The following is a 13244-nucleotide window of genomic DNA, read 5'->3' on the forward strand; positions in this document are numbered from 1 at the left end:
TTTTATTTCATAAAAATTGTATTTTGCGAGCGGCGAGCATGGTCATTCTTCAGTGCTAGTCACTGTCCAGGGTGCTGAAAGAGTTACCGCCGATCAGTGCAGCCCATTAACTCTTTCAGCACCCTGTACAGTGACTAGCACTGAACAACCCTGCTCTTTCAGCACCCTGGACAGTACCATGCTCGGCGCTCGGAAACGGAAACACGGAGTGGACACGGCCGCTAAAACGGGCACACTGATCCATTAAAAACGGACGCTAAAACGGTGAAGGAAGTGTGCACAAGGCATTATTACTGCTATTTTTTGAAGAGAAGTTTTTAGGGTAGAATTCTGATGGGAGGTGCATTGAAAAGATATGTATATCATATAAAACAATCTTTTCCACTGGGTAATGGTAACCGTTAGCCCTATATCATTCTCCCATTTTAATACAGGGCACGTTTTAGTAAAAGTGGATTTGTCACTGAGAAGGTTATAAAAAAAAGGATATCCTCTTAAGTTTTTGGGATTTATTATCCAAATATTTTAGGATCTGCTCATTAAGAGAGTTACTGGGAGGAGGCTTGCTTTGCAGGAAGTCTCGGATATTCTGAAATTTGTAAAAATCTCTATGTTGTATATGAAGCGATCATATAAATATTGGAAATGTAGATTACCCTTTTTGTCGAAAAGGTCATGTAGAGAACGGATCCCGTTATTAGTCCGGGTTAAGAGATTCAAGAAGGTAACTTGGTCTTCCAGTATCGAAACAGGCACATCGGACAATGTTACCATCTTATTTTTAGGTGCATTTTCCATAAGAAATTGTCATATCTTATAGGAAGTTTGGACAAGGTTAGGTCTGACGGAGCAGCAGTCAACTGGCATAGAGGCTTGATAAGACTTAGTTTAAAAGAGTCGGGCCACTTAGGTGGTGTTTGATTTGCACCCAGAGTTTTTGTATCTTTTCTTGCCACCAATGTGGTAATTGGTCCAGAAAGCAAGCTCTATAGTAAATTGGCAAGATTGGGTCAATCCAATCCCCCACTGTCCTGTGTCTGTTGAGGAGGGTAGCAGAGATAAGTGGATGTTTATTGTTCCATATAAAAGTTGACATTAGTTTGTTGGCTGTAATAAAGAAAGATTTAGTCGGAGTCGGAAATAGAAATAGAAACATCAAGAGAAGTAGCATTTTATAATATGCTAGGCTTCCAAACCACAGTATTATAAATTTGGAATATTCCTGGACATAAAATATCTAGGAGTGGTGGAAAATTAGCAGCATGGATTTTAGACGTGGATGTCACTAGCTTAATGCCCAGGTATGTAATTTCTTTGTCTTGACAATCTAAGTGGTACACATCTTTCAGCTCAAGTAGATGGAGAGAGGTAATATTAATTAACAGTATTTAGGATTTACTAGTATTGATTTTATGGTAGGAAATCTGACTGAATTGACTGAGATTATTAAACTCTGCTGTCAGGGAGGTTGTGTGGTGTGGTGTAAATGGGCCGATATCCGGTGTATTGTTACAAGAGAAATCTTCCATATATCCAACTCTATTACTTTAGATATGATATTGTGGGACATAAGATAGGAATTTGCTCTCCAAACATAGTCTGAGGTTTTGAGGAAATGTTCAAGTACAGTTAATAGGCTGGTATGGGTAACTTTAATGTAACTGTGTAAGTTTAAACCTTTGCTTATTGTACATATGCTACCTCAGCTTGAATAGAATAATTTACATATTTTATCTAATCTAAACAGAATTAATATTTAATTGTTTTTATTGTATTCTACTGTAATTTATAAACATGTCACTTTATTGTTAAAAAAATTATAAAATGGTACCAACTAGGATAATTTATTATTTTTATTGTTTTCATTGTATTCCACTGTAACCGATGCTGGCGGCTAGACGCTGCGCTTCAGCATGAAAAATGTAGAATTAGACAATGCCAATTCAAATCAATGGGCAACGATGCAATGGTTGTGCCAATTTTGCTCCTCTCTGGTTAATAGAGGGTGGGTCTTCTGCAATGTTCACAAACCCTAATAGGGCATATGAATAGGGGTTGGCCAGTTGGAAAAAAAAACAAACATTAATTTATTGATCTGAAATTAAATGAAAGTGTATCACATTTACTGCATGTAAACTGTAACATGAATGTTAATAGAACAACTCACCTTTCCAAAACTGCCTTTTCCAATGGCTCGTAGAATTTCAAAATGATTGAAGTTCACTGCAAAAAAAATGAAAGAAAAAAAAAAATCACTTACATAGTATGCATACACACATACATTGTATGCCTATGCACAATCAGCCCAGAAAACACAGAAATCTAGGTTGATAAGCATCGCCTGCTACACAACATGTACAAATAACATTCTCCACATGTGACAGTGGGGTTTTTTTTCAAACTTTTTGCTTTCCTTGTAGAAGTCCAGGTTTTTTCATTAAAATTTGAGAAAGTCTTTATTCAAAAAACAAATTAATTTTGACACTAGGAGTTTTCAGATTGAGAGATCTAGATATTAATTTGCTACTTTTCATATGGGTCACTTTTCTTTTAGTCTAGAAGTCACTTATACACAACAGAAGGGCCGAATTGTCCCATCAGACTACCAGAAGATCTTCAGGTGTGCCCAGCTTCTGGCACAATAATGGACCCCAAATACCAAGCAGAAGACAACCCCATTTGGAGTCAATCACCTCACACAAAGTTTTATTTCTTATGGGTTGATTCTAAAATACGCAATTTAACCCTATTAGTGAAACGGACTTACAAAGATCGAGGGTGGACTCTCAGAAATATATATCCTGGTGGGCCAGAGGAACCCCGCTCAGATGCTGCACAACAATATATCCTATAAAGGTAACATATTCAATGTGAAAACAAGTCAGCTATCTCTATCACTCGGTATTCCAAGTCATTCTAATGTTATTGTAATCACTAGGAAAACATTATTCTGCACTCGACAATCTAACACATCTTTGTTCCTTTTCATCTTTAATGAGTCTTACCTCACTTCACCTAATAACACATAAATAGAAGTGAAACATCAGAGGAAGATTACATTACATAAACATCAAAAGATCAACTCCACAAAAGAATAAAAAGAAAAGAATTTGGCATTAATCGTAAAATTATAGAAATATTCTTTGTTTTACTTGATTGGTATTCATTTTTGCATAATAGGTTTCCAGATTAAAGCCCTCCCTCCACACCATGCATGTATAAGGCTCCGTAAATTATTTTTATATAGATTACATACAATATATATGACAGAAGATAAAATATTGAGTATGAAATGTCCGCCGCCCACTCCTGCCTCCATATACTCACCAGCCCATGGTGTCTTTTGGCTCCCGGACGGCCCCATGTCTCTCTCAAAACCATAACTCTGCTAGCGGCCTCCCAAGCTGCCGGCGTTCTCCTCCTGGTTCAGTTACTGCAGCATCTAGGGAGTGCTCGAACTGACCCTTCTCTTAAAGGGACAGTGGATATTCATGCCTGAGAAATTAGGTTTATGCTCCAGATTGCTAGTAGTCATTCTTGTATTATCTATATGGATTATCTATCTGTTATTGACACTGGGTAAGCTTGACTATTCCTATCTACGGCCTTACCAGACCATTTGCATGTACACTGTGACGGCCGTCTGTCACCTACCCTGATCTCTGGCTCTGATAACCATGAATGAACATCTGCCACCTGCCCTGACCTACAATACAGTTCTGACCTTGCATTTTGTCTGCTGTCTTTGTACCATGTCTGTCCACGCGGCCGTTGCCAACGGAGACTATTCTGGGGGTAGCAACCAGGGGATTCTGGAAGCCAAGACCTAGACTCCATATGGAGGTTAATAGGTGAAAACCTAGTTATCCCTTAGACTCTGCTCCCCATACCAAATCCCTAAACCAAATCCATTGGCTACACAGCAAGTTCATACCATTCTTTGTAGGCCATATGTCAGTCACTACTTCTACCCCGTGACACATTACTACAAATGTTAGATATTTTAGTAATTACTTTATTACATACTACTGGAAAGGTGGCACTTTAAGACATTCTGTCAGCAGATATACCTCTTTAAATTATGACCTAATAACACAAAGCTTTTGTGTGCTATTGCACTCACTGAACAATCCCCAGATCAAGTGGGCCATAAAAAAAAAACCCCATGTGTTGTATGTTAGGGCCTGGGTGATTGGCCTTGAGGGAGTGGCCCACTTCACGACACCTTTATTGTAAAGAAGTCATGGAGCCAGTTACCTGAGCTCTTCACCAGTCAAGAAGGATGTCCTTACAGCAGGTGTTTGGGAGACATTCTGTGGATGAAGTTGCACCCACCAGCTTACTGTTACTAAGTCCTTTAATAGATTCCCCTTATTTAAAGAGATCTGGCAAAGTATTATATTTAAAGGGAAGGTATCACCTATAGAGGGAAGCTGTGACCATCATTTTTTTTTAAAATTTGCACAGTGGATCATGTGTTATCTATATATAGAGGTTTTACCTCCCATTGTAATCCTACCTGTGATGATAATGAGATGACTGATGAGAAGTGATCTCTACAGAGCAGGAAGTGTCAGTCTATTATGAGGTTCAGTGGCCAGAGTGAAAACACAGGATTATTTTAAATAAAGATGTTACATGGAAAAAAACAAAACATCAAGAATTCTTAAAAAATATGTCTAACATAAAAACTTGAGTTAAACATGAAATTATTTTCTGGTGACATTCTTCTTAAAGAGGCTCTGTCACCAGATTATAAATGCCCATAATCTGGCAATCTGCCCATACACTTCTCATTGTTCCAGCCCATTGTTAGGCGAAATTCACACGAACGTGTACGATTTCCGCGCGCAAAAAATGCTGCGTTTTTTGCGCGTTGCAGTTGCGTGTGGCATCAGTGTTTGGTGCGTGGTTGCGTGTTTTTTGCGCGTATGGCATCATTATGACACGTGGTTTTGCTGTTTATAAACAGAAACGAAGGAGGTAGTTTTATTATTCCCTTCATTTCTTCAACAACTGTAGAGCGAATCACGCGCGGCACACAGAAGTGCCTCCGTGTGCAGTGCGCGTTTTTCACGCACCCATTGACTTCAATGGGTGCGTGATGCGCGAAAAACGCTAAAGGACATGATGTGAGTTTTACGCAGCGGACACACGCTGCGTGAAAAACACGGAATGTCTGAACGGGCCCATTGACTAGCATAGGTCCGTGCGACGTGCGTGATTTTCACGTGCGTATCACAGACGTGAACTACGCTCATGTAAATAAGGCCTTACAGTGTGATTGTGCAGTGAAAGAAGCTGGGCTGGAACAATGAGAAGTGTATGACGCTGATTGGTCACTGATTGGTCAGCGTCATACACTTGTCTTTACAACGCCCAGTTGGTAAAAAGTAAAAACACGCCACTTGTCTATTAAGAAACTAATTAGAATAAATGTAAAATTGTTCATAACTTGCTCAAAAATTATTGTTTTTCAAAATAAAAACCACTGTTATCTACATTACAGCGCCGATCAGATTATGTAGGAGATAGGGCACTTATAATCTGGTGATAGAGTCTCTTTAAGCCAGTCAAAGAAGAATTGGAAGGGAAAAGGGTTCACAAAATATTTTTTGACCAAATATACTCTAACCAAATGTGTTTAAACAAGACCATGAATGAATAAATAAATCTAAGTAACGCCTATATTTGAAGAGGTCTATAAAAGTCTTAAATTGATTTCCCACTTTGGACAATCAAGTTTTACTAGAAGAGTCCCTAGATTATAAACTAATCACAGTGTGTCCAATTCTTTGGACCCCCAGCAATCAGTTGTAATCTGGGTGAAGGGAGCAAGAGTTCATTTCCACTGCAGCGCCTCCACAAGAGAAACGCCTATTGATATAAATGGACTATGTCTCTTCCCTATGGCTAATAAAGGGAGATCCTAAGTGGGTAACTCCCCACCTCTATATTTACATAGAATTCTGTAGTAGGGTATTTAAAAATTAGTTTTCTAAACCATACAACCCTTAAAAAGAATGCTCCTTAAAATGTAATTTAAAAAAAACCTATAAAGGCCTAGTTCACATAGCGTTTTTTTACTTCTGTCGGAGGTATACCCCAGGGAAGCTCCAGTGATATAGCTTCCCTGGGCAGAGATACCAGCCGGGGACTCCGGAAGTAAGAGTATTGCGGTGACGAGGGTTAGGACGGCCATGCGGGCGGGAAACCTCTGCTGCGTTGGGTAGCTCCAGCAATAACTGTCCATACGTATACCAACAGTTACGTCACTGGATATTCCCAACACTAAATGTTTAACAGAGGTCTGTGATGGATGCCATACAGTGCCATCCATCACCCCTAGGTCCTCATGTGCGCAAAAAGGTTTACCGTGAGGTATACGTTTTTTTGTGGGATCCGGCAGAATGGAAAAGGTGAACTGACATATACCAGTCTGATGGGGGCCAAAAGGACACTCTTATGGCCTCCGTCAGGCTAATGAAGCCCTAAGCTTGAAAAGAAACACACTGCCTTATGTAATATTCTGAGAAAGTGATTAATCTACAGATGGGAATCTATAGGTTTGGCAGTGCTGCAGTGCAATTATATAGAAGCAGTGGAAAGTTAAAATGCAGACTGCTGTAGGTCAGCTTCAAGATCAATGGAGTACTGTGAGAAATTAGTTTCAGATGGTCAAGGACAAATTTAATATGACAAACTCTTGCTTGACTTCTCCCTGACAAATTCAAGCATGACAGATTTTATTAACATCCCAGGGTGGAAGCATAGAGCAAATGCTACCAAAGTAGACCTGAAAGGCAATGTCCCCACTCATATATAGTACATTTTGAAATTGAAAGGATCAAACAAAGTCATCAAAGTGTTTTATTTTTCTCATGTGACTATTTTTGAAGACGAGTCCCCATGCACAGATTTAGGTAAATTTGCCATTTTATATTTTATTCTATGCACAGTGGTAACTGTAGTAGGTTTACTTGCAGTCCCATAGAAAATAGCAGATAGAACATCATGTTCTGGTGATACCATATTAAAAACACAGCTTACAGAAAATGGGGCAAAATGTAGTGTTAACAGTGCCTTATCTTGCTCATTCCGTACCATTCAATGTCCAAATAAAAAAAAATGTGTCCAAATAATACTGCTATATTTCCATACAGTGTCCACAAAAATACTGCATACACAGCCCCTTGAATACCACCATTGAGTGCACATGATCCCACCATATGTTGCCCAAATAATGTGCAGGATCCAATAATAATAAATAATACAGAGCCCCCATAATACTGCAATTCATATGCCAAACAATACCACCTTATACCACTAAATAAAACTGAGTGGGTTTGGGTTAATATTGATCATGGTAGGAAAGAGTTTAAAGGTGACAATACTTTGTGCTCTAAGGAGTTGAAGGGATTCATTCTGATATCCCTCGCTGTCTAACATACTAAAGGGGTTATTTAAGACATTCCTATTGGTCTAGGGCAGGAATTGACAACCTATCAAAAGACAACAGCATACATCTGATGCTGAGAGCAATGGGCCATCATTAGATATCAGTGCAAGTCTTGGATATAGATGTGCGCAGTAGTACGCAGATGAAACTACTGCGGGGGCACTGTGTGGCTGAGACTGTTAGGGGGGCACTGTGTGGCTGGCATTGTTATTGAGGGCCACTTTAGGGCTGTATAAGATTTATTTTAAGCAACCTAAAGGAGCATGCCAGGCAAAACGGTTACTGTGTTATGCCTAGTGCAGGCCTGAGGGGGTTTGTATGACTGCTATTCTGTTTGGTGTTTTTTGAATGTGATGAAGCCCCTCTCTCAGGCCTTGCAGTAGACATAACACAGTGCATCAGTTTTACCCATGGAGATCTTAGAAAGTTTTATTGCAGCCCAAGGGACTGGTACAATCTGACAATATGGCCCTCGTCCCACAAAAAGGTTGTGCAACCCTGGTCTATAACATTAAAAGGAAGTTATTGATAGTCTAGATGAGTGGAAAATTAAATCTCAGTTAATAGTTCAATCCCTGGTGGCCTGGGATAGAGAAGGGGTTGAAGTTAATATTCATGGTGTTCTAGGGCAGGGACAAGTTAAATTGAAAAATCCAGTGCGGTTTAAGGAAGTTAATGTATCAATGGTAAAGTACCTGGTGGTCTAACGCAATGACGAGGTTAATGGTAAAGTCCCTCGTTTTATATATCAGTGAAGGGGTTAATGGTACAGTTCCTAGTGATTTAAGACAGTAAATTGGTTACTTATTACTCACCTCTCAAGGATCTACCAAACTTTAGCCTGCCTCAAGAAAATCATGTTAGCTTCCCCTTCTATGTATTGTCTTATACATTGCTGCAGGGTGGGAGACAAAGAGGACTGTGCAGCTATAATCTCCACTCCATTCTCAAGCTGCTTTTTTGCGGGGGCTTTGGGCAATTGCCCAGTTTGCCACTACCTAAAACTGTTTGTGCTATCTCTCTACATCTGCAGAAATAACAAAAAATTAAATAGTAAAAAATTTAATAATATATACATATCTGTACTGTGTGGCTTTGCCAGAAATTCTTTCTTGGCAGACAAAAGAAGTTTGACATGGGTTCTCCAGCTAAATAATGATTTGCAAACATCTGTCTCTTCTATACAGAATCTCACTATTCGCAATGCTAAATGTAACTATCACACAGCAATGTGAAGTGGATTTATAATAGTAGTTCAATCACAGGTGGACACAGACTGCGGAGGGCCCCTGTGCAAACAATGTGCCTAGCCCCCATAACCTAACGACGCCCGCGCATATATAAAACTATACTAATCTATATTGCACATTTTATTACTAGTTTAGAACACAAGTAACAAACATAATTAATGCAAATAATTTCCATATTTAACAACGGAGTATAACACAAAGCACTGTAACTAACTTATAATGACTTTATATTAGCTCATTGCACTGTCACTTTCTAATGCTTTAGATGCCGTGGTCGATATTGACCATGGCATCTAAGGGTTTAAACGAGTGGGATCCCAGTCGAGCAGGATTTCACTTGTTACAGTGAAGTGTCGACTTTATCATACAGTGGACACCCCCGTTATATGTAGTGGGCTCAGCCCGTGAGCACCCTCCATACTTAGCCTACCTATCTATGACATAAGTATACGTCAATCATTGGGAAGGTGTTAATTTAATTATGGGTGAAATGGACAACACCCTGAATAAGTGTATTTGTGGTGGTGAAGTGGGGGGGGGGCTTCCCATACAGTGTTTGAGGCGGCCACCACAGTGAGTGAAAACATTAAAGGGGTTTGCCCATCTTGGACATTTATGGCATATCCACAGCATATACCACAAATGTCCGATAAATGCGGGTTCCACCACTGGGACCCGCACCTATCTCTAGAACAGGGCCCCCTAAACCTGAAAGTTCCCGCTGCTTTCCGGCCACTTCCTGATTAGATGGTCGGGAGTTACAAAAACAGCAAAGCTTTCAGCTACGCTGTTTGCATAACTCCCATTGAAATGAATGGCAGTTACGGAAGCAGCGTAGCTGCTGTGCTACGCTGCTTCTGTAGCATCGGTGGATATGCCATAAATGTTAAAGAAAGGCAAACCCCTTTAACTGTCCACTGAGCTCCACTCCAAACATTTTCTACAGACAGCGCAGCAACCACTACTTTTTATTTTAGGTCAGTCTCCTTCACAACGCTCAGCACACACACCACACAGTAAAAGCACTGTCAGGATCAGGGAACGGAGCAAGAAGAACCCTTAGGCTGGGTTCACACACCCTATTTATGGACGTAATTCGGGCGTTTTAGCCCCGAATTACGTCCGAAATTACGGCTCCAAAGCGTCGGCACACATCTGCCCATTAATTTGAATGGGTTTTACGATGTACTGTGCCGATGGTCATTTTTTTTACGCGCCGCTGTCAAATGACGGCGCGTAAAAAAGACACCTGCGTCAAAGAAGTGCCTGTCACTTCTTGAGACTTAATTGGAGCCGTTTTCCCTTGACTCCATGGAAAAACAGCTCCAATTTCGTCCGTAAAGGATGCAGCGAAAAGCGCCTGCACATGCCATTACGTCTGAAATTCCGGAGCGGTTTTCTCCTGAAACAGCTCCGTAATTTCAGCCGTAACGGAGGCTGCCGTGTGAACATACCCTTAGGCTGGGTTCACACGACCTATTTTCAGACGTAATGGAGGCGTTTTACGCCTCGAATTACGGCTGAAAATACGGCTCCAATACGTCGGCAAACATCTGCCCATTACTTTCAATGGGTTTGCCGATGTACTGTGCCGATGACCTGTCATTTTACGCGTCGCTGTCAAAAGACGACGCGTAAAATTACAGCCTCGTCAAAAGAAGTGCAGGACGCTTCTTGGGACGTTTTTAGACTATTGAAAACAGCTCCAAAAACGGCCGAATTAACGCAGCGAAAACGACACGAAAATGGCGCGAAAAACGTGAGTTGCTCAAAAAACATCTGAAAATCAGGTGCTGTTTTCCCTTGAAAACAGCTCCGTATTTTCAGACGTTTTTGGCTCAGTGTGTGAACATACCCATACACTGATTGGCTGAGAGGTTCAGCCAACCAGTATTAGGCATACTTTCAGCAGCTCCGCTATTCCGGATCAATAACTGGTCCGAAGATAGCGATGCTGCTTGCTAGGTGCGGCGCGCTCTATCTGGTGGTCTTGGTCACCTAGTGAGCGTCACTGTCAGATGTTGCACTGCATCTGACAGTGACGCTGATTACTAGGTGACGAAGACCACCAGAAAGAGCTGGCCTCGACTGGCCCCTTCCAATACATTTTCTAAGTAATAGATTGGCGCTCCCACAGCACACAGGGGAGGGTTTACAGCTCACAATGCAGGACACTTGCTGGTTTGCTGGACTCTCGGCAGCCATTTTCAGCGTCTATAGCAACACAAAAATTCACAAACTAAATACTCAAAATTGTTTTCTATCCCAGACCAAACCCCTAAGCATATTAAAACCCCAGGCCCATACATTAACTCAGACCAATAAATTCAGTCCCCAAGGGGTAACTAAACTTTTAAAAAACATTTGGCGTGTCATAGTGATTTGTCAGAAGTTTTGATCGGTGGGGGTCCGAGCACTACCGACCCCCACCGATCACTAAAACAAAGTGGCAGAAGTGCTCGGGCGAGTACTGTTCCACTTCATTTCTGATAGTCTTTCCTCAGAGCGGTGTACAAACTCATAGACTATCTATTGAGCCCGTACACCGCTTGCTCGGCTATCAGAGGAAGGACAATCAGAAACTTTCTTTTAGCAATCGGTGGGGGTCTCAGTGCTCGGATCCCCACCGATCAGAACATTTGACATGTCACTATGATATGTCAATTTTTTATAATTTTTTATATATTTAATTTTAGAAGCACTTTGACACCCCTCCCCTTGCAGTAAAATAACTCCTGAGGGATATATGGGGGGATTATACTGCAAGGGGGGGGGGGTCAGAGCGTCTGACTGACTGCTGAGTGCTCTATGGGAGGGTCTGAGCATCTGACGCTTATGGCTCTGGGGGGGAAGGAGTTATCCCCCCTAAAAGGCCCTCAGCAGTCAGTCAGACATTCTGACCCCTCCTTGCAGTATAATAACTGCTGAGGGCTCTATGGGGGACTGGATTATACTGCAAGGGGGGTTCTGAGCATCTGACTGACTGCAGAGGGCTCTATGGGTGGGAAATAATTTCACACAGAAAAATTCAGAGACTAAACACCCAATGTACAATTCACACTAACACCACTACACACTATACACACACTTACACTATATAGTTACAAATACACACACACACACACACACACACACACACACACACACACACACACACTATATACATACACCATACACACATACTATATGCATTATACACATACACACACTTACACTAAATACACTATATAGACTTACACTATATACACGCACACTATATGCACTATAAATACATACTATACACTACACACACTATACAAATACACACATACTATATGCATTATATACACACACTTACACTATACACACACACTATATGCACTATACACATACACTATACCCATTACACACACCTACACTATATAGACTTACATTATACACTATATACACACACTAAATACACTTTTTACACACTATACACATACCACACTTACCAGAGCCTCTTCTTCTGCGGTGATTGGGTACAGCCTACAGGACCTTAATCATGTGACTGTGATGTCACTACAGGTCCTACACCTCCTAGTTGCAGTCTTTTCAATATCAAATGCTTCTAGAGGTGTAGACAGGTGGGACAGTGCACAGCAGCACAGAGGAGCAGACTGACAGGGAGACTCCAGCACCTGCCCATCACTATCTCTGACAGTCTGCTCTCTACAGCTGATGTGCTGTGGCGCCCGCCCCTGTTCCCTGGCCAAGCTCGTCCATGCAAAAGACTCCCCCTGCACACCACCCTACCTCTTCATCAGCAGGTGAGACTGATGACCACGAGAATGTGACCGGCAGCAGCCGTTTGTTGAGGTTACGTGCGGTTCAGGCGGCCATGGGCCCCCTGGGAGCCTTGGGCCCCAGGTGGCCGCCCGAACCGCCCATATGAGGATCCGCCAATGTGTTCTTCCATAGGCCTCATCTTCATACAGAGGCAAATAGAGGGTTTTCTTTTTCTGTTGAATTTCATATGAATCGGACTAAAAAATAATCATGGCATGTTCCATTGAACATCATGTTATGGAGCTATTCTCCACTAGAAACATTATGTCCATAACACGGCACTGAACGGACGCTCCATACAACAGCACTTGAAGTGCCTGTGACTATATAGTATGAAGGCGCAGGGGTTCTGCCATATGCAGGGGGAGTAATTTTAGGGTAACACTGTATCAAGTATTGCTTATATATTTGCATAAGAGTACAATATTATGGAACTTTTTTAAATTAATGCAAAAATATAGCAATATATGTAGTCTGTTTCCCAGTGGTATAACTTTTAGCTTCTGGCCCAATGAAAAATCTGTAGCAAGGCCCCAACTACGATCTTGTTTTTATAGTACTGGTGTTGTCTCATGTGGCCGAGGTACCGTTGGGCCCCTTCTTCAAACTAAGGCTATGTTCATGTAATGGCCACAGTCGCAGACCCCTTTCATCCTGTCGACGTCTTCCTCCCCGAAGATGCCAGCCCATACGGCCGTCCTGTCTTGCAGTGACCACTAGGGTGCGCG

The 13244-nt window shown here is 41.5% G+C and overlaps 1 protein-coding gene across 3 annotated transcripts in view; it reads right to left on the reverse strand.

Moving 5' to 3' along the window:
* STK32A (serine/threonine kinase 32A) overlaps nt 1-13244 on the reverse strand; it is a 224000-nt gene that overhangs the window by 152378 nt on the left and 58378 nt on the right. For all 3 annotated transcript variants that reach the window (XM_075860026.1, XM_075860027.1, XM_075860028.1), the window contains exon 3: nt 2168-2223. In XM_075860026.1, the coding sequence (XP_075716141.1) occupies nt 2168-2223 (56 nt within the window). The remainder of the gene's footprint in view (nt 1-2167; nt 2224-13244) is intronic.

The sequence above is a fragment of the Rhinoderma darwinii genome, chromosome 3 (assembly GCF_050947455.1).
Source record: "Rhinoderma darwinii isolate aRhiDar2 chromosome 3, aRhiDar2.hap1, whole genome shotgun sequence".
NCBI classification, from domain to species: domain Eukaryota; kingdom Metazoa; phylum Chordata; class Amphibia; order Anura; family Rhinodermatidae; genus Rhinoderma; species Rhinoderma darwinii.